Source organism: Lutra lutra, chromosome 1, assembly GCF_902655055.1.
Source record: "Lutra lutra chromosome 1, mLutLut1.2, whole genome shotgun sequence".
Classification (NCBI taxonomy): Eukaryota; Metazoa; Chordata; class Mammalia; order Carnivora; family Mustelidae; genus Lutra; species Lutra lutra.
In genome coordinates this window covers 97,349,594-97,371,633 of record NC_062278.1, presented here as the reverse complement: position 1 = coordinate 97,371,633, position 22,040 = coordinate 97,349,594, and the positions used below count along the sequence as shown (strand labels likewise).

General features: G+C 42.4%; 1 protein-coding gene across 2 annotated transcripts in view; it reads right to left on the bottom strand.

The window, feature by feature from the left end:
- Positions 1-22,040, bottom strand: part of FNDC3B (fibronectin type III domain containing 3B) — a 348,128-nt gene that overhangs the window by 16,905 nt on the left and 309,183 nt on the right. For both annotated transcript variants that reach the window (XM_047730593.1, XM_047730603.1), the window contains exon 23: positions 9,281-9,493. In XM_047730593.1, the coding sequence (XP_047586549.1) occupies positions 9,281-9,493 (213 nt within the window). The remainder of the gene's footprint in view (positions 1-9,280; positions 9,494-22,040) is intronic.

Below are 22,040 nucleotides of genomic sequence, written 5' to 3'. Positions count from 1 at the left end.
TAGTGGACTGGGTTTGAGAGCTCACGTAAATGCCACAGGCCCTACACAGAGCTCGCCTTAAGTGTGTGTCACGGATCCTCAATTTCTTTCTGTGCATGCTGACAGTGACGTCTGTCTAAAACAAAGGCCAACCCAAACAAAATAAAAAGCTCACAAGCCAGCACAAGAGGCACGCGGTCCCTCTTTTACTGCAACGCTCTCATTATTCTCCATCACTCCAAGAGGCAGGAGAAGAAAGAACGTCCTTTCTTTGGAGCCAGTGATTAAAGCTAGTTGCATGGTGGCCTCTCAGGGAGGCTCCGAGGGGAGCAACCCATGGCTAGAACCACCCACGGAGAGGCTACAAATATTCATCAAATAAGGGTTGTAACAAAGACCAACCGAATTTTTTCTCTTTCCTAAATCTTTTTTTTTTTTTTAAACCATCTTCATTTTAAAATTAATAAGTCAGCCAGAGGCCTTTGGTGATAGAATTAAAGATACACCGTGTGTCTCCAGACTCAGGTGATTGAAGGCTACACATTCTAAATGCAGCCAAGGATCCAGCCCCTAGAGCACGTCTCTGCCATGAAGAGATGACAGGAGCCACCCAGCTTTGCTGATCCCTCCCCCTTTTATCTGGACCATCAACGGTCATGGCTTGGACTCCACCTGTGTTCATTCACTGCCTGGGACAGGAGTCACTGCCAGAGGACAACAGGAGTCCTATAGTCTCGAAGGCCCGGAAAGCTATGATTTCAGTGTGCACCGTCCCAAGCCTGGCGGGGGCGGGGGTGGTGGATGTCAACTGAGAAGCGGGAGGATCTGGAGCAGCTGGGGTGCTGACATCATCAGAGGATGGTCAAGGAACTCTCACCAAGATCTCAGCCCCTTGGCTCCTGAGGGGAGAGAGGGTGGCCTGGGCAATAAGGGATCCGTGACGGGGAGGCACTCTGATGCTACAGAAACACGATGAACTACGCACACCTGACAGCACGGCTCCTGGACTACAGCACGTGCTCGGTGCAGTGACAGAGCGATTTCAGCGTCTGCTCCCAAATGCAGCCACAGGCACCCCCGCGGAATCACAGCTGCTTAAAGGTCATCCCGAAACCTCAGGCCCACACTGGCACCGCCTCTGAGGGGGTCTACCACTCTGCTCTCTACCCCTGTTGCCCAGGGCTGCATACCTTGGGTGGCCTCAGCCCCATGACCCAAGACTCCCGGAAAGACCAAGAGAACAAGTGTGGAAACACCTGCAGAGCTGCGCCGTTGGCTCAGGAGGGGAAGGGTATGAAAACAATCCCGAGTTCACAGACTTGAGTTTGAATTTAGGTTCACAGCCTAGGGCTCCTGGGCTCTAGAGCCATGGAAGCTATTTCTGTGTGTGAAAATTGGGTGTGACAATAATGGCTCCCCTCAGAGGCTGTTGTGAGAATCAAATGGGATCATGCTGGCAGAACTCGTTACGAAATGCCTAGCACTTGTGGTAATGCTAACACTCATGTTATTAAGGACACAACACCAAGGGTTATGAGTGGTTTACCTTGGTTGTTAATGCTGGAGAAGCCTGAAGGATGCCCCAGGATGGCATCCCTTAGGTTTTCCTGAGCCACAGAGAAAGCTGTACATGTGAGCACCACCCACCCTGGCCCGGTTAACCCAGGCCAAGAACGGCTGCGGAAGGCAGATGAAGATGGGAGCTGTGGGTCCAGGACCAGTGCTGCCCATTCGTGGAAATCAGGGCATTTTTACTGAGGGAAAGGAAAAATGGCAAGAAATGTTCTCTTGTACTAAAGATATTTACTTGGAAGTGGAAACATAAACAAGGCAGAAGGTTCGGTGGGTCACTGAAAGTTTACAGTCTAAATGAATTCTTTATGGCTCTGCCTCCATGCTTCAGCACTGACTGTAATAATGTCTTGAAACTAAACACTTCTATGGTAGCAAGCACACACGGGTTTTAACATCGCCAATTTAACAGTGATTTAAGAAAATGTTCTACAGATCTGTGAATACAAAATGGTTCTGCTTATTCTGTTTGCCTGTCAGAGTGTCTCCTTGGTTGGTACAAAGACGGACAAAAACCTTGGGCACAATGCAGAGTCTGTTACTATGAACTTGGACAAGCTGGTAAGTCTCCAGGCTGAGTTTCCAGACACTCAGGATAATAATAACTGTCTCGTTCACCTGGCAGGAGTTTTTACGAGAGCCAAATAAGAGGACCAAGTAAATCCTACGATTTCTTATTAAATACATATTAGGAAGGCAAAACAACAGATTCTTAACAGTTTCACAAAGTTCTAGGGGAAGGCTGTATTTTAACCTCAGCATTCTAGATTTTAGCACATAGTGAAAGATGGCTTTTTTTTTTTTGCAGTGAAAGGCAACTGGAGGAAGAAATTCAAACATGTTTGATCTTCGAATGTTTATTTTAAATTATTTTAGAGTAAAATGGTGATAGGTAAATAATTCAATTTTAAAAACCTATTTCCTTAAAACAGTTTTGTTTCAAAAAAAAAAAAAAATCCAAGAATGCCCTGGATGGCTCATAACTTAAATTCACCATAGAAAATAAGATAACATGAAGGTTCTTGTGTTTACTACCTTGTTCCTACCTTATAATCCCTAGGCCCATTACAGGCTAATAGTAGCTTGTTAATATTAACTCCTCACCATGATCTACTCTGCTGACCTAAAATGGCCTCTAGTCCACTCAAGGCTGCAAATGGCATGTTTTGAAAGTTGTTCTACAGCATCACAAATCAACAGCTGTTAGTAAGATCAGCATAGCTATATTCCTTAACGATGATGTGCCACTGCCTTCATTTTCTCTCAATCTCCCTGGGCCGTGTATGTGAGAGAGACAGACAGAATCTCCTTCATTACGGAAGCCATCCATGTTTGGGAGTGGAGGGTGTTCCAAACAGGGATGGAGAGGATGTGTCCTCGCTCCGCCGAGAACACGGAGTCCTGTCATGTCTATGCAGAAGCAGTTGGAAGCAGATGGCATCGTGTGGGTCACCTGAGGCAGGGAAGGTGTTTCCTAGACTGGCTTTGAGCTTGGTGAGAGGCCCCATTTGTAGACTGAGCACCCAAACGCCGGGGAGTTCTGAAAGACCAATGCAAAAGGAGCTCCTCTCCTACCACCATGCTCTCAGTTGCATACATGCCTACTGGCTCTTAAGGGATCCAACTCTAATACTTTTTGGTTAGGTTTCATTTCAGGCTCCTTTTCTAAGAAATAAAATGTCAATACAGCGGCCGATGAGACTCTACAGAGAATAAAAGAAAATTCCTTTTTTCATTTTTGTTGTTGTTCAAACTGTACCTCGTTATTGATGTATTAAAAACGAGACTTATTTATTTTGAAAAAAAAAAAAAAAAAAAAAAAAGATCTCAGTGTGAAGACCGCCTAAGAATCTTGAAAGCAGATTCTTTTTTTTTTTTTTTTAAGATTTTATTTATTTATTTGACAGAGAGAGATCACAAGTAGACGGAGAGGAAGGCAGAGAGAGAGAGAGAGGGAAGCAGGCTTCTTGCTGAGCAGAGAGCCCGATGTGGGACTCGATCCCAGGACCCTGAGATCATGACCTGAGCCGAAGGCAGCGGCTTAACCCACTGAGCCACCCAGGCGCCCTTGAAAGCAGATTCTTGAAAACAAATTCTTGAAAGCAGAATCTCCCATTCTGCTTTATTTTTAAGCATATGTAGGAATCTTCTCTTCAAGGGTATTCTTCCCAGAGTCCTGCAGATTTCAGTTTGTCTACTTCTATTTTAATGGGTTTGCCTCAATCTTACATGATTTAGGGAAAAAAAACACTGAAATGCTGTATGTTCTATTTATGTTTAAAGAGATCAAAATTCCATTTTGAAATAGAAAAAAAAAAACAAAACCAAAAACAACCCTATAACCTGAATTTTTTTTATTTCCAGTCCAATTAAGTTCTCTAACAGTTCATTTATCATTACTTACCTCTGCTTGTACCTGACATTTCAGGCTGCAAACCTAGTCAGACTAAGCCCACAGTACTCTTTATTTTGTAGGCTTAATTTTTTTTGCTTTTCTAAGAGAGCTTAGATGCTTAGATGCTTCAATGCTTTTCCTACATCAATCAGGGACTGGAGACAGGCATTATTAGTTCCATTCTGTAGAGAGAGAAACTAAGGCAAAAAGAAGTGAAGGGACATGCCTCTAGCCATCTCTGAAACTCAGTAACAGATCGGGGATTAGAGCAGAGATCTGACAGCCCTGTGGAGAACCACATCACCCTCCACTGAGGGAAGGTGGTATCAAAGTGTCATCTATCCAACAAGTGTGATCATGTGTGTTACCAGGACTATTCCAAAGAAACAAAGGAAACGAATATCGACGGTCTCTGTGGGTCCTGAGCTAGTTGCCTTACATCTATTTAATTCAACAATATGCTCTGAGAAATGAAAAGCAGAGGTCTGTTCCATAATAAGCATACATTAGGAAAGTTCACTTCTCCCGTAGGGCTCATACACCCCGGCGACTTTTATTAGTTGCCTAGTGTGTATTTTTTCAGGGTTTCTTTGTATAGATTATTTTCTGTCCCTCTCTAACAGTCAGCAGTCAGTCATATTATACACATTAACAAAGCCCTCCAATTTTGCCTGATGAAGGGAAAAGTGTCACGGGCCTTAAGGGCTGAGTTAAATGGAGAGCAACTGGTAATTAGCCACTCTATTAGATCCCTCTGCCCCCACCCCCCTTTTGCTGGGAATACATTGGCTTTAAGATACACTGGCGATCTGACTAAATCTGAACAACAGATCAGCCATAAATGCGTTCCTGGAACTTAAGTTCCTCTCGTCTCGGTGCTGCGTACAATTATCAGGAACACAGACCCAGGAGGGTCAGGACGAGAATCAGCATCAACTCAAATTCTGTGAGGGCAGCCCAACGTTTCACTTCAGTAACACAAACAAATGCACGTTCAAAATCCTCAGTACAGCATTACGATCTTAAAATGCATGAGTTGATCTTGTTACTCTAATCCCTGTATTAGGTTAATGCAGCATTATGAAAATGTTTACTCCGGGTGTATATTCTTCTTGCATACACAGGAACCAAAGACATTCAGAGCTTCTGTGCCAGATTTGCTAAGAATAATAGACTTAATCACTCTAGGTCACGCCAGATAATTTTTGTTTTTCTGCTGAAATTAAATAAAATCTCTTGTGCTGTCTGCTCATTGTTTCCCATTAACTATTTTCTCAGTGAGATAAGTTCCTTATAGGTAGCCACATACCTCAAAAGACTTAGCACATTATAATAATTCAGGAAAAAAATGATGACTGGGTCATTATAATCTAACTGCGAGGAATAAATGGCCCTATAAATGTAAGGCACTGCTTTGAAGCTGCTACATCAAGACGTGGTCAGTGACCTTGGACTGGGAGCCTTGTGAGTCAAAAGCTTAACTACATGGAAAACAAAATTTTCAACACAGCAAGCCCAGGTGACCCAGATGAATTCTAGATTGATTTACCTGGGAGGCAAGGATTTGGGCAAGATGCTCTTTTGAGATCCCTTCTGTTTACATGAAATAGTCCCAAACTGAAAAAGAGCCACATGTAAAAGAACGAGAATAGGAAGAAGCATTCAGGTGGAGAAAGATCTAGGGCACATTTCTGTGCTTTGGAGATTGTATCCTTGGTTTCCACCCAATTCTGAGTCTTTATCACTTGCCTCCAACCCAAGGCTCTTTTGCATGAGGTTATAAAATTGGGACCCTTTTAAGACTCACTTACCCTATTATTTTCTGTAAGAAGCCGTCTCTGCTCATTTAATTTTAAGCCTATAATCATACATTGAAATCATAATAATCATTAAAATTAAATTCAAGTCAACTTATCAAAAACAACCCATTTTTCATCTAGCCAGTGGAAGGCTTTGGTAGAAATCCTTTCAGCATAGAAAATATTTCACTTTTTATTCAAAAACTAAATAATGTAGATAAAAGCTCTCAATGTCCAGCACTTTGCAGATGCTCAACAAACAGAAGTATCATTTAGGAAGTTTTAGAAATATATTTTTGGCTCAAGATTATACTTAGAAATCTCTAGTTCATTTTATATTTTTTGACTGAGAGGTATATAAATAAATATAACAAACCAGCAAAGTGTAGATGTAAAACCTTAGGGGCTTTTGAGATCTTAAGTGGTCACTCTTAAAGAAACAGTATCTGGGGCACCTGGGTGGCTCAGTCAGTTAAGCGTCTGCCTTCAGCTCAGGTCATGATCCTGGATTGTGGGATCAAGCCCTGTGTTCGCCTCCCTGCCCAGTGTGGCACCTGCTTCTCCCTCTTCCTCTCCCTCTGCCCCTCATCCCTGCAGAGAGAGCGTTCTCTCTCTACCTCAGATAAATAAATAAAATCTTTTAAAAAAAGCTGGTATCTTTCTTAGTTGTCAAAAGCAGAAACAAAGATACGAAGAAAAAAGAGATAGCATGCCCTAATCATTTGCAAGAGACGCTCTTTCGTAAAGGATATAGTTCCCAAATAATCTAGAAGATCCAGTGCTTTCAGGTGAAAAAGGTGAAAAGGGGCTCAGAGTTCACGTTCTAGTGTAGTCTAGTGTAGACTGATATTTGAGCAGCCAAATCAAGACAACTCTTTAATTTTTTAAAATTACCGAGAATGGAGTTACTAATTTTCATTGTGCTTCCGCTGTAAAATGTTTTAAGACTAACATTATCCTCACAGCTGACTAGGACAGCCAGACAACTCACACATTGGCAGCTCTCAATACCCACAGCCCTGGTGACAAAATCCACCAAAACCACAATTTATCTACCTCTGGTTCTCCCCTTGGCCACAAGTAGGACATACAGTATTTTTGCCACATACATAATAAAAACTTATTAGTGGTTAATGCAATGAATGTATACACTAGGGAATATGTGTACCTTTCCCAAAAGTCACGACTGGAGATCACTGTGGCAGTGAGTTCAAGGAAAAATCCGCTCCTTGAATGAAGACGCTTACTTTCAGTAGGACAAGCCACATCCAAGTCCCAAAGAACCTCAAGGAGACCAGAATGGACAAAAACTATACTAATCACAAGAATTATAATGTATCCAACTCAGATGATCTCTCCCTAATTCTCATGAGTCAAGATCCAAAGTTAAATAAAGGCTTGGATTTAAGGGGCCAATTGATACAAAAGTTCAGTTTCTAGACACTAAGGAAGATCATCTTCAAACTCAAATTAGGCCAAGTTTCATCCTATTAAATCATAGGGGAATTATTCCCCAAACAGAACGAGAATTTATTATGGTCTATACTCCCATCACTTTAATAACTTTGAGAGCATTGACAAATCTAATTTTAAAAAGATACATTTGGACTCCAGATGATAAAATTAAGAAAAATACTGTCCCTAATGGTAAGTTTTCTTAAATTGCCATTTAAATTTAGGCAAGTCATTTATTTGATTAACAGTGCCATCTTTGGGCCTCCGCCCCCCTCTTTTAATAGAATGAATTGATTGCTAGATTCTGCACTCTCTTCTGTCCGGCATATTTAAATGTCTCATGACAGCATGCTTATCTGATTCAGCATTCGCGGGCATCTGTATAGTTCTCCATACGAGGGGGCCCCCTACAGTATGATGCAGACAACTGGTTTGGTGCAGAGCCCCCGCTCTGCCCACATTCCTGGACCTAACAGTAGAGGCAACTGCATGAGGAGTTAGGCAGCCCCCGCTCTGATCCCAACTCTGCTACCAGTGTCAATGTTTTTGGACTTAACTTTTTCTAAAGGAGGACATGACTATAAGATACTCTCTAACAAAGACTCTGTCTCAACCACCAAAGGAAGCCAAAAGCCCAGGGCAAAAAACAAAGGCTCATTTGCAAATTTCCCCAACTGCTAGCTTTAAATATTTATCAGGATTTCTGTTGGTCCATAATTCTTGTTCTCGCTGTTCCCTGCCAGTAAAATAACGAACCCATGAAAGTGCATCCAAAGGTACAAAGCCTAGTAAGACGAATGGTCTTGTCTGAGTGAGTATGCCTTTAATCTCCAATGAACCTACCAAAAGAAGCCTCATTTTCTCTATGCTTTCTATACCAGGATGAGTTTCCAATAGGACAATCACTTTTTGTTCCTTTCTAGTCAAATTACTAGGCTTGACAGGTCCTTCAAAGTTAAGTTCAAATGCCACCTGTCTCAAAAAAGCCGTTTCTGGTTGCTCTCTACCTCCTCCAGCCTCCCACAACACTTTTCTCCAAGGGCATTGATGTTCTGAGACCTTGTGGGGGTAGATACTATGCTGCTAGAGGCAGGGGCTTGTTTTTCCTTGATCTTGGTCTCCACAGAAGGTCCACCTCAAACAGTGCCTTCCACATAGCAGGACTCCACTGCTCTGAAAGGTATCAATGTAGTTGAGTACAGGGTGGGGGATGAAGACTCGCTAGGGGTGTCTGTTCTAATTAACCAGTTCCCTGGGAAAGGGGCAGGAGACTCTAACGCATAATGTGGGAAGGACAGAATGGTTTGGTGTTCAGCAGATATGCCTTAGGGAAGCAGCAGCACGTACCTGTCCGTCTGGGTGTCTTGGATTTATGCCCCCTCCCCACCTCCTTCACCAGATTCTCTGATCTGGACTTTTGGTCACAGAACATTCTGTCATCATTACCTTTACTCTGCATCTGAATTATTCCTAAATACAGTTCAGAGGCCCATCTTCTGATCGGCCATTTTCAGAGGAAATGAAATTAGGCTAAACAAATACGACGCGAAAGGCTGGACTTGATTTCTGTGGCCAAGAGTATTTCCTGGGTCTGCAGTCTTATGAAGAATCTCCTGCTTGCTGTGGTTAATTTCATCCTGCACTGCCCATAGTTACAGAGCACGATCCCCATCTGTACATCACCACAGCTATTTCAGATTGGTAAACACATTTGTCCCGATGGTCACTGAATATTTAAAAAGCTAACATCTCTTCCTGAGTCTTATTTCCCTTTGCGCTTATGACTAATAGAACACTCTAACACAGCATGGACTTGACTTCGGCAGTTTTCTTTTTAGATAATTTCTCTGCATTATCTGGCTTTATGAAAGAAAAAAATAAACACATAGATTATCACATGCAGCAAGTCAGGGGCTTCAGAATGTTAGTTTAGAAAATTCTCAATGGAGGATGGACGGTACAAAATGTAGGACCCCAACACACAGGAAATCATTCAAGCAGGAGGACCTACAAACGAGCAAGGATTCGTTCCTCAAGCCAAAGCACAGCACTGTCCCACGTGCCCTCCCTGCCATCTCACCTCTTGTTTCTGTCCTCCAGCTGCAGTGTGTACACCAGGTCGTCGGCTGCGTGTGTCCTGGTGTTACTGTCTCCCCATTTCAGCTTCAGGCTCTGGGGCCCTGCTGCAGCACATTCGAGCCTCGGAGGCAAGGGGGGTAACGGCCGAGTTTTTGCCCTAATGAATTGACTAAATGGTCCAGCTCCAATTTCATTTACAGCCTGAATTCTGATCCTGGGAAAAGGGAAAAATACATAAACGTTGCAGGTTTAAGAAGCAGCAATTCCTTATTTCAAATAAACATCGTGTGCAGTATTTCTTAGGTGCCCCTAAACCAGTATTACGGAATAAAGAAAAACAAGTTAAAGTAATTCAAGACAAACGGAGAATAGGGCAGCCAGAAAACAGATTATATCCTCTCTTCCAAAAAACAGCAAGAATGAAAGAATCAGCAATATATCTCTTAGTTCTTTAATTAAAAAAAAAAAAGTCTACTGTCTGAGGGAAGACATCCTAAAGATTACTATTATACCTTACTGTAGCCACCTGCTAGCTGCCTCAGAGTTAGCTTTGGAAGTGAGTGGGCTATAAGGAACACATGCAACAGGGGAGCAAAGGAGACTCCGTTAGAGTTTAAGAACCAAGGACAACTCTCCAACAGGACATTTCTCCTGCCTCACCCCACAGTCTCTGCTCGTCAATAACCAGACCTCGGTGTGCAGACACCGCTGGTAATAGGGTGTCATTCAAATGAGCAAAAATCTTCACCGCATGTTTGCGATATGCAGCATCGTGGGCAATAAAGGTGTTATTAACCTGCCCCATGGCCTATAAATTTAAAATCAGAGTTATAACCTGTAAGTAAAACAGTAGCCTGTTATTATTGCTATTTTTCTCCTTCCTCCATTCCCTTACTGGTTGGTTGAAACAGCCCTCCAAGGTCCTCATACAACACAACGAGGTCACTGCCCCCATCCATGTTCTCAAACCCGCCTCCCCGCGGGGACTACATGCCCTTGAAGCTTCCTTCTTCCTGGCATTCGGCAGCCTACTCAGCCCGGTTCAGGCTTTCCTGCTCTGCTTCTCAGACCAAAGGTCTCAGCCACGGCCCCACCACCCCTCCCCACTCCGTTTTCCCTCTCTTCTTCTGTATGGTGTGGACGGTTTTCTCGGTAACCTGACACTTCCACAGCTCCGCTCAATCGCGGATGTGCCTCTCCACCACCCCTTCGTGCCCCACCCCTAGGCCTCCAGCAGAAACCTCCACCAGGGCCCCAAGACACATGACAATAAAATAAGTCAGAGATCAATTCCGAGGAAACAGATCGATTTAAAATACTCTTCTAATATGGTTTCCTGTACCTCTCACTGACAGTAATTATTGCTTACACTTAACTTAGAAAATAGTATTTAGGAACCACGATACCTAAATTCATCTTGCAACCTCAAATTCGCATTAACTCTTCAAATGTACAGATTATATACTTCGGCAAGTCAGTCTACTAATGTGCCTGCAGACTGTGGAGAAGGCAGCAAAGCCCGGTTAACTACAGGTGAGAGGGAGCAAGCACAGCCCACCCGGGTCTCCCCCACTGATATGGCCATCAGACAAGGACAAAAGACATGCAGCAACCGTTTAGAAGCTCTGAAAGGTAGCAGCTGGAGGGTCTGGGGAAGAAGGTAAACTACCGCCAACCAGCAGTGAATTCACCAGTTTCCCCTCCGTGATCCCCCAAAATGGACTCAATGCACCCTGGTATCTAGGAGCAGACATCAGCATGGACGGAGGGTTCTAGAAGGAAGCCTGGCTCAGGAAAGGGATCTTAGGATGCTCAGAGCACATAGGGAAAAATCTTCCATTTTCCTTTTTCTCTTCTGCATTCTCTCCCTCCCCAGCCCTTACACAATTCCTTCAGTTTAACAGCCCAAAGAAGAAACACCACATGATCCTCTCAAGTGGTACAGTAAAAAAACCTGATGAAATCCAACTTCTATTCATTATGTACACATTCTCAGAAAACTAAGGACAGAAGGAAACTTTCTCAACCTGAAAAGGGCGTCTACAGAAATACCTACAGATAACATTATACTCAGTGGTGAAAGACTAAATAATTTCTGAGATCGGGAACAATGCAAGGATGCCTACTCTCAACACTCCAACTCAACATTATGTACTAGAAGTCCCAGCCAGTGGCGGGAAAAAATGGCACAGAGATAAGAAAGAAAAAAACCAACACTGCAAGACACTGCTGAAAATCTTAAAGACCTAAACAGAGAGAGACATTCTGTGTTCACGAACTGAAAGACTCCTAAAAAAAAGGAACGTCGGTTGTCCCCAGATTGGTTTACAGAGACAATGCAATTCTAAACATTCCAGCAGGATTCTTCTTGGTAGATCCAGAGAAGTTGATTCTCAAAGTATGTGGCAAGGCCAAAGAACTAAAATTGCCAAACACATAACTGAAAAGTAAGAATAAAGTTGACAGAATCACACTTTCTGATTTAGGACTTACTATAAAGCTACAGTAATCACGACAGTGTGGTACTGGTAAGAGACAGACACACAGATCAATGTAAGAGAATACAGACTCCAGAAATAGAGCCACAGAAATATGAAGGATTGATTTTTGACAAATGTGCAAAAGTAATTCAACAGAGAAATAATAGTCTTTACAAACGGTGCTGGAACAACTGGATGTCAAGAGGAAAACAAAACTCTGTCTAAACGTTGTATCTTATTCTAAACTTTTTTTTTTTAAACATTTTATTTACTTATTTGACAGAGAGAGAGACCACAAGTAGGCAGAGATGCAAGCGGGGGGGGGGGGGGGTTGGGGGGGGGAAGCAGGCTCCCTGCTGAGCAGAGAGCCTGATGCAGGGCTTGATCCCAGGACCCTGAGATCATGACCTCAGCTGAAGGGAGAGGCTTAACCCACTGAGCCACCCAGGCGCCCCTTATTCTAAACTTAACTCAGAATGGATCATGGATCTAAACATACAGTATAGAACAGAAAACTTTTAAGAAGAAAACAGAAGAAAATAAACAGTATCTGTTACCTAGAATTAGGTGAAGAGTTTTTACCTATGATGTGAAAAGCATGATCAAAAAAAGAAAGAAGGAAAAGAAGAGAAAGGAAAAAAAGCAAAAAGAAAAAGAAACAGAGAAAGAGAAAGAAAGAGAGAAGAGAAAGAAGAAAAAAAGAAGGAAAGAAAGAAGGAAGGAAGGGAGGAAGGAAGGAAGGAAGGAAGGAAGGAAGGAAGGAAGGAAGGAAAAAGTTGGGACTTCTTCAAAATTAAAACAATTTGCACTGTTAGGAGAATGGAGGCAAGCTATAGACTGGGAGGAGATATATGCAAATTATACATCTGACAAAAGGACTGTATTCACAATGTATAAAAACTTCTCAAAGTCAATAGTAAGAAAACAGCCAACCTAATTAAAAAATGGCCAAAGACTTGAACCAACATTTCACCAAAGGGGATACACATATGGCAAATAAGCCCACAGAGAGTTAACATCACGGGCTAGTCGGACAATGGGACTTAGAACTACAGTGAGGTATCATTCTATCCCTATTAAAGTCATTAAAAAAACCCCCAATACCATGCTGGCACACATGGGGAGCACCTGCAACCCTCACAGGTTGCCAGTGAGAACGCACAATGGTGTAGCCGCACTGGAAAAAACCAGCTGGCCTATTTGACTTTTTATAAAGCTTAATATACATGCATATAACCCATCAATTCCACTTCTGGGTCTTTAGAGAAATTACAATTTATGTTCATACAAAACCTGCACAAAAACGATTATAGCAGCTCTATTCATAATCACCCCAAGCTGGATAAACATCTGTCTTCTAGTTTTGGAATGTAGCAAATACTTCTGATAAAGTACAGCAAAAATTCCATTAAAAAGAGCCTTACTTTCCCCAGACTCTATTAAATGTGGGGCTCTATCAGGTCTCTTGTAGATATAACCTTGAAAGACTAAAATAAACTCTGCCTCACCTCTCAACTTGAAATCTCACAGCATTATGGTGTTAATACAGGAGTTTTTTCCCCCTGTGATTGGACAGGAGGAAATTTTTCTCAACTGGAGAGGAAAGATCTTTTTAAAAAAAGGTCGTCATCATGGTGGTTGGAATTACCCTTTTTCTCTTCTTAGGAAAAGAGAATTAAGCCAGACATTAAGTTTTAGCCTTTCTTCAATGGTGTGACAAATCCTACAAGGTTTACATTAATGTCCTTCTACTGTGCAGAATGCCATTCCCTCACCTTATTATAGGGACAGGTATTCATGGAGCCCAGAGCCCAAGATGCTTTCTTCTGTTTGCCTGCTCGGAGTCCACCAGAGCCCAGCTCACCTTGTACTCCCAGTGATCCTACTGCTCTGCCCTGTGCAGCCCAACAGCCCTGAGCTACTCTAACAGACAACAGGAAGGTAATGGGTTGCTTAAGATTGTTATTCTGCTCAAAATAAGAGAGATCTGACTCATTTAGAAGTTTTCAAAAGCGAGTTTATAAAATACAAGTATCAAGACCCAAAGATAAATTATTAAATAGACTTAATATTTGATTTCTTTGTAAATTCACTTATTTCCCCAAAGCCTCTATAGTATTTTGATAGGTATGATGTTCCTTACATTGAACCTCTATGGTTCTCTGACCTTTTATTGATACGTAGGCATGTAATCTTGTAGGCACGTAATATGATAGGCACTGATAGCGTAGGCATGTAATCTGGTAGGCACGTAATCTTGGCCTTGAATACACACACCACCACCACCACAAGAATGTCATGGTAGCATTTTAACTCTCTTTAGCAGTGAAGCCTCTTTGGGAATCGTGCTCATCACTCTGGTGTGACCCTGGGGAAATGACCTAACACCTTCATTTAGGTCAATGATTTCCTTATTTACAAAATGGGTATACTAACACCTTTGATGCATTTACAAACAAATTTGATTACTTAATTAAGAAAGGCATATAGGAAGCCTTTTCTATTTTTAGACTATTTTCTACTTCACCATAAGACCAGAAAAGGATTCATGATGGGCAAAAGCACTTCGGTGAACCTTAAAGTGCTAATTTCTAGAGTTACCATTCTTAGGACTTCTTCTGAGACTGGCATTCCTTTCCCAAGTCAAGAACACAAGTTGAGCATCCATGAGGGGGGCACGGTGCTGGGCACGCACACATGCAGCCTCATTCTGGTTGATTACCACAACTCCTTTGTAACTTAAGTCCTTTGTTAAAGGACTATGTCTATGTCTATGTTTTTCCTCCCTCCAAATTATGGCCAAGGAACCAGCAACACCTACAGAGATTCACTTCTCTGTAAAGCATTCTCGGAAGGTGAGGGGGAGGCATGGAGCTGGGAGACAGACGGAGGCATGAAGAATGACTGCAAAGAGCAATGCTGAGAACGGGCTCTGCTCATAGCACTGCGCTCCAGAGCAGCAGCTAGTATTTCCTCTTTGAGAGAGAATACCGCAGCTGAACTCAGAGAGGTTACAGAACTCAACTTCAATGACACAGTTATTCTTGGTGTTGAAGCCTAGGTTTGAGACGTACAACAGTATCCCTAATTTCTAGGCTGAGCCCATGAAGTAGGAATTACTCTACTTTACAAATGAAGAAACTGAGGCCTGGCTAGGTCCAGCATGTGTGCCAAGTGACACGACAGACAGAAGTCAGAGGTGATGTGAACTTTGTCTTTTTTAGGCTCAAAGTCTTTCATCCATTCTGGCACACAATACTCTCAGAGTGTAACTTGAACCAAACACAGTTTCTAATCCAATCAAGAGGTAATTTTAATTCAGATCACACTTTCAGAGCAACAATTGCCTTTTGCCAATAAAGCGGGCATCTAGAACAGTTAAAAAAATTTTTTACATTATTTAAAAACTGGCCTCAAAGTAAATTTTAAAATACCTCAACTTATCCACATTTTTACACAATACATTTTGTTTCAGTAAAAATGCATGGAAAAACATTTTTCTGGGTAGCTGACGCACTGAACTAACATCACTTAGTTGTAATGATAAAGTAAAACTCAAAACTGAAATACAACTGAGGTACTGATAAAATTAGAGGCAGCCATGGGGCGCCTGGCTGGCTGGCTCTCTCAGCCTGTAAAGCGTGCAACTCTTGACCTCAGGGTTATAAGTTAGAGTCCCACACTGGGTGCAGAGATTAGTTTAAAATAAAATCTTAAAAAAGAAAAGAAAAGAAATGAGACCATGTCTTCTTGCATTTTGGTAAAAATATGACATGCTCTGAGTCTAGGAGGCTAAGGAAAAGCTGAACAAGGACTTATGACGATTGCTGTTTATTTGGGAGTGAAAAATATAGTGTGAAGATAATTTCCTAATTCCAGTGGGATCTCATGCAGAACTAATAAGCAAAACAAACACTGACCTGAGGAACCATTCCAAGAATTCACGTCAGAAAAAACTGACCTTCAGGGTGCCTGGGTGGCTCAGAAGGCTGAGCCACTGCAGACGGCTCAGGTCATGATCTCAGGGTCCTGCAATCGAGCCCCACATCCGGCTCTCTGCTCAGCGGGGAGTCTGCTTCCCCACCTCCATCTGCCTGCCTCTCTGCCTACTTGTGATCTCTCTCTGTCAAATAAATAAATAAAATCTTTAAAAAAAAAAAAAAGAAGAGAAAACTGACCTTCAAGTTTTATTAGATTAATTAAAGTCTACTCCAAACCCAAACTTGACAAGTTTTCTCTTTACCTGAAATAACATGGTAACCTTGAAATTTAGATTGGATCCCCAGGTTTCTTTCTTCTTCTTCTTTTTTAATGCATTGTATCAGTTTCTGAAATTGTCAGCGATGCAAATTATGTATAAGGGAAATGGAATTTTGCTTTCCAATTAAGGGAAATGATGTCTAACTCTTGAGAAATTCTGTGTTGGGCAGGCTGATATGGAAACCTCAAGTGGCCAGCAGTCTGCAATGCCCAGTGGTACATGGATAATTCTGATCAAAGAAATTCAATTAAGAAGCATAGTCTTTATAGTTTTTGACTGACAAATCTTCTAATAAAATATCTACTACTACTACTAGTTGTACATACTGAAAACATTCCTGCTTCAGAAGTTTGTAGCCTTCCAGGGGCACCTGGATGGCTCAGTTGGTTGAGCGTTTGACTCTTGGTTTTAGTCAGGTTGTATGTGAGATCAAGCCCCATTTGGGGCTCTGCGCTCAGCGCGGGGTCTGCTTGAGTTTCTCTCTCCCTCTCCTTCTGCTCCTCCTCCCCATGCTCTTTCTCTCTAAAACAAATAAATAAATCTTTAAATTAATAATAAAAAAAAGAATCATAGCTTTCCATAACACACCTTATATACATACACACTTTCAAATTTGACACTCTGTATGTTAAAATAAGAATGACTTTCAAAATGAACTTCCTCAGCTGGGGAGGGTGACTTCTCAATCCTAATCAGCCATCCCAGTACTCAGGGTGTCTCCTGTTTGACGGTTGGGGGCAATTGGGATAGCCGGGAGGAGAGGCCTAAGAGCCAAAGATGGACTTTTTATACCCCACCCTTCCCCACAGCCCGCTGTCTAATCATCTAGGACAAAAATATGAAAGAAGGGAATAATCATCAGGTAACTTCCGAAGAAATATAAAATACCAGCTAAAACACAAGAAATCTCTGGAGGAAATCACGCCATTGGAGTAAAGGGATTTAGTACCTGTGCTGCATTCTGTCTCTAGGCAGTCAGACTAGCCTTTGACAGGAAACCAAGCCTTCAAAGTCCTCCATTGCTTAAGAAATGATGCCAGATTCCCACAGACCTATAATCTGGTTACAACCTACTTTGCAGCTCATTTCTTCCCTACCGGACATTAGCAATAGATCATTTATGTAGTGCTGACTTACTATGTGTCAGGTCCTGTATGAGGCACCCGGAAACCTATCTAAAACACACCCTACTAGGTAACTAAAGGTATTGTCTCCATTTTACAGATCAGAAAACTGAGGCAGAGAGAGCTTAAATAGCTTACCAGAGGTCACAAAGCCAGTGTAAGTGAGGCACCCAGGATTGAAGTCAAGCTGTTTGACTTAGAATCTGTCTCCCAATACAGCCTATCTCATCTTATTACAATGATTTATGATTCATTTTTTGACAGGCTTTGACATAGAGTAAGGACTCAACAGATTTTATCTCTGTTTTACCTAGCAAAGAGGGCATAAAAGAGTGTAATGAACAAATCTACCTTAAGTTTTAGTTGTTTGGTAGCTTGGTATGAGTCAGACACATAACGAGGTTGCCAAAAAAAGTAATCGTAGGCAACCTTCCCAACAGTTCAATATGGAGACCATGAAAGTGACAGTCTGGCTCTGCTCTGAGCCAGCCAACCAGACCATTCCTGGAGGTCTGGGCACCACTCATTAAAGAGTCTGTCAAGAAACAGAACTCACCCAATGAAGAGGATAGAGGAGTGAACAGAAATCCCATGCTAGTGAAGACAGATGTGAAGGAAGTGAGGATGGTTAAAGATAGGACAGCTGACACTACATGACAGTGATGTCTAGACCCACTGGGTCCTACTAAACCACAGGCTACAGGAATGGGGCTCAGACTTCTTTAGGATGCAAAAGCTGTCCGGGTGATTCTCACATACATCAAATACCCAAGAATCACTGCTCTAAGGCAAAACTTTTTTTTTTTTTTAAGATTTTATTTATTTATTTGATAGACAGAGATCGCAAGTAGGCAGAGAGGCAGGCAGAGAGAGAGGGAAGCAGGCTCCCTGCTGAGCAGAGAGCCCGATGCGGGATTTGATCCCAGGACCCTGGGATCATGACCTCAGCCGAAGGCAGAGGGTTTAACCCACTGAACCACCCAGGTGCCCCTAAGGCAAAACTTCTTAAACGTTAACATGCATCAAAATCTCCTGCAGGGCTGGTTAAAGCACAGCGCCAGGCCTTACTCCCAGAGTTTCTGACTTAGTAGGTCTAGAGCAGAGCCTGATAATTTGCATCTCAGCCAGTTTCTAGAAGACGCTGATGCTGCTGGTCCAGGACCCACACTGTGATAACCACTGCTCTCAACGAAGGCCCAGGATCAACTGTGCAGATGTTGGAGGTATCAGAAGTTTTAACAAAATATAATGGAAACACTATAAAATTAGTTATTCACAAGTGGACTGGAATGCCTGGTGAGCTGAAGCTGGAACCACGGTGGAGATACTCAAGCCAGGACACTGGGAAGGAAGGCTGCCAGGCAGTCTTCTCTCCCTCTGCTCCCAGAGCCTATGGCACCGTGTGTCGAAAGAAAGCTCTGTCTCTGTTTTCAAAAACATTTTCTTCTCCTCAAGCTAAAACACAAGCACAATTCCAAACTCAGCTGTAAGTTTAAAAGTAATGCCCTTAAAAATAGCATCATAGGGGCACTTGGGTGGCTCAGATGGTATAAGTGTCTGCCTTCAGCTCAGGTTGTGATCCTTGGGGTCCTGGGATTGAGCCCCACATCAGGCTCCCTGCTTGGTGGGGAGTCTGCTTCTCACCCCCGCTCTGCTGCTCCCCCTGCCTGTGCACTCTCACTATCTCTGTCAAATAAATAAATAAAATGTAAAAAAAAAAAAAAAAAGGCATTGTAATTTCAACCAAATTCCCTACAGGATGTCAGTAAGCCAGTGGGTGTTTTTGTAAGCACCAACGGAAAAGCAACAAATCCATTAAAAACCCCACCGGTGTCAGAGGGTTGCTTATAGAGGTGCACATTTTTGTTTTGGCAAAACAGAGAAAGACAAACTCAGCGTGAGAACAAAGTGTAACTGCTGAAATTTAAAAACAAATAAAAGAAACAAGTGCTTTCTCCAAACCCCACAGCCTGCTTAAAATGTTTCATTCCATGCTTTTGTCTAGAACATCATGATCTGTTCACTTATCTTTTAACCAATTTGTGGAACAGAAAAAGGTGAGGTAAATGTTGATTGGACTGAAATTATACCCTTAGTTACTAGGAATACTCAATTTTGTATTTCATTATAATTACGGCAGCTCTGTTTTTGAAACATACAAAGAACAAGACAGTGGGTTGGTCAGACTTCTACAACAGCGTACCCAATTATGTACTCTAGAAACTGGTCTAAAGTTGTATAAAAAAAATCTTATATATAAATAATGACCTTAATATCTTAAATAGGAAACATCCACTTTACTTATTGTTTGGCCAGCAATGATAGCTAACTCTTTTGGAGAGAGGGCCGGCCGGGGGAACGGCCAGAACAGACAGTACAACTAGATGCAAAGATTTACCTTTTCTAAAGCCATTCCATCCTCATGCAGTCTGTCTGAAATAGGATCTTTCAGAACTACCTTGTTCAGGTTAAAGAGAGACTTTCCACATCCAGCTCAATATACTAGTCCTGCATATCAATACTGAACTGTTCATGCTACATCCATTAAATACTTTTAAAAGTCTTAAAGTTTTACTACTCAAATCTAAACTCATTCTTCCATAGTCCCTACATTATTAAACATTTCACCCTCTCTAAAATAGAATTACCTTGGGAGGGACTTCTAGATTTTTTTTTTCCCTTAAAATTTTACTTATTTACTTGATGGGGAGAGAGAGACAGAGAGAGACAGAGAAAGCGTGTGTGCAAATGCAAGCAGGGAGAGGAGCAAAGGCAGTGGGAGAAACAGACTCCTTGCCTGGACAATGAGGCCAATGCAGGGCTCGATCCCAGGACCCTAGGACCATGACCCGAGCTGAAGGAAGACACTTAACCAACTAAGCCACCCAGGCGCCTTGAGAAGGACTTTTTTGGGTAAGATTTTATTTATTTATTTGACAGAGAGAGAGAGAAGCAGGCTCCTGCTGAGGAGAGAGCCCAACATGGGCTCGATCCCAAGATCCCAGGATCATGACCTGAGCTGAAGGCAGACACTTAACCGACTGAGCCATGCAGGCACCTCAGAGAGGGACTTTTGAATATGTCTTTAAATCATCATTTTTGTGGAAGATATTTCTCATAATTTCCACTGTGAATGCTATTTCATTATTAAGCAAAGATTCCTGTATCTGTTCTTTCATTTAAGTCTTTGAGCTCTAGATTTCTTTCTCAAAGTCATCAGACTATACATTGAGTAAGAAGAGTCAGCATGCCCCCATCAGCAGATCCTTCCATAAACCTTGAAGTTTTATAATCACTTACATCACCTTTAAGGTAGATACAATACCTGCAAGAAGCAAAAATCTTGGACTAACATCTTGCCCTGCAAGAATTTTATTAAAAAAAAAAAAGGGGGGGGGGACCTTTTATGATTTCTGATCCAAACATTCAGAGAGCTGACCCGAGGGTCTGAGTTCACTCTGGGGTAGACACGGGTGTGGATCAGAATGGACACAAAACCTTTCTGTGAGGCCCTGAACCAGTGTGGCTTCTTCCAAGGTTTTTCCATTCCCCAGAGGGATGAAGTCAGGCAACATTCTGGACAGCTGGGGAATGACATTCCCTTGGTCATTTTTCCCCAGAGGTACACCTCATGGTGAGGTTTTCCTTAGAGCGTCATCACTGGGGAAATTCCCTGAGGGCAAGGTGTGGATTTAGTCATCCCTGGATTTCCTCAGCACCTGGTTAGAGAGCTGTAGACACAACAGACGCTTGGCATGTGGTCAGCAAACAGAGTGAGGACTGGTTTTTTTGAGAATGGCTAAAAGGCTAAAAATGAAAGAATACCCTTGGCCTGCCTCTTCATCTCAGTCAGTCATATCCCACTTTATTTAGTTTCTTTCTCAAGCCCCACTTCAAAGCATCCTGATCACACTCTGAACCTGGGTCTTCCTCTCTGAAATACCAACAGGATTCTGTACACAGTTTTATTTTCAGCCTGTGATGTCATAATAACCTACTGTCCTACACTTGCTATTTAAGTGTCCCTCAGTTCTGTGAGCGCTCTGAGGGCAAGGATAGGGTCTAGGATTGTTTTACCGACACACAGTGTTTGTAGTACTATACCCAAAAGAGGTTTTTTACGAACCTGTCATTGCTTTTGAAAAGCAAAAATAAATCTAGTTATATAAGTCAATTTCTTTTTTTTTTAAAGATTTATTTGAGAGCAAGCGAGAGAGAGAGAGAGAGAGAGAGAGAGAGAACACAAGCAAGGGGAGGGGCAGAGGGAGCAGACTCCCTGCTGACCAGGGAGCCCGACGCGGGGCTCGATCCCAGGACCCTAGGATCATGACCTGAGCAGAAGGCAGATGCTTAACCGACTGAGCCACCCAGGTGCCCCTAGTTATGTAAGTCAAAAATGCAGTGAATACACCTAAACATTGAAGCTTGGCCTCACCCATTTAAACCTGCTCAGAACCCTTATGTTGGCATATAGTTGGGAAAATCCTCAATCACAAAGCCTCCTGTATAATCAAGTACTGACGATCTCCTGTGACGTACTGAGTACTGTCTGAACATGAAGACCAGAAAGGCTGCATGGGTACAGAACGGTTATGAGCACAATGGTTGCGGCCACATTAGAGTCAGGGTCAGACCACACGACTGCTAAGCTAGTCCAGGAACAGCTCGAAATGCAAAATCAGAATCCAGTTCCTACCAAATGTGCCTTGCTTTCACGCCATCATAAATCAGGACTGTCTGGAACCTGACTGAGGGAGATGCTCCAAGAAGGCACACCTCAGTGACTACAGCTGCTTCTTGGACTCTAACGCTAATTATACACTGTCCGTTTTCAAGGAGTTGAGGCAACTTGGAGACAGAGCTAAATAATTTGAAATTTCAAGAGGCCACGTTGGA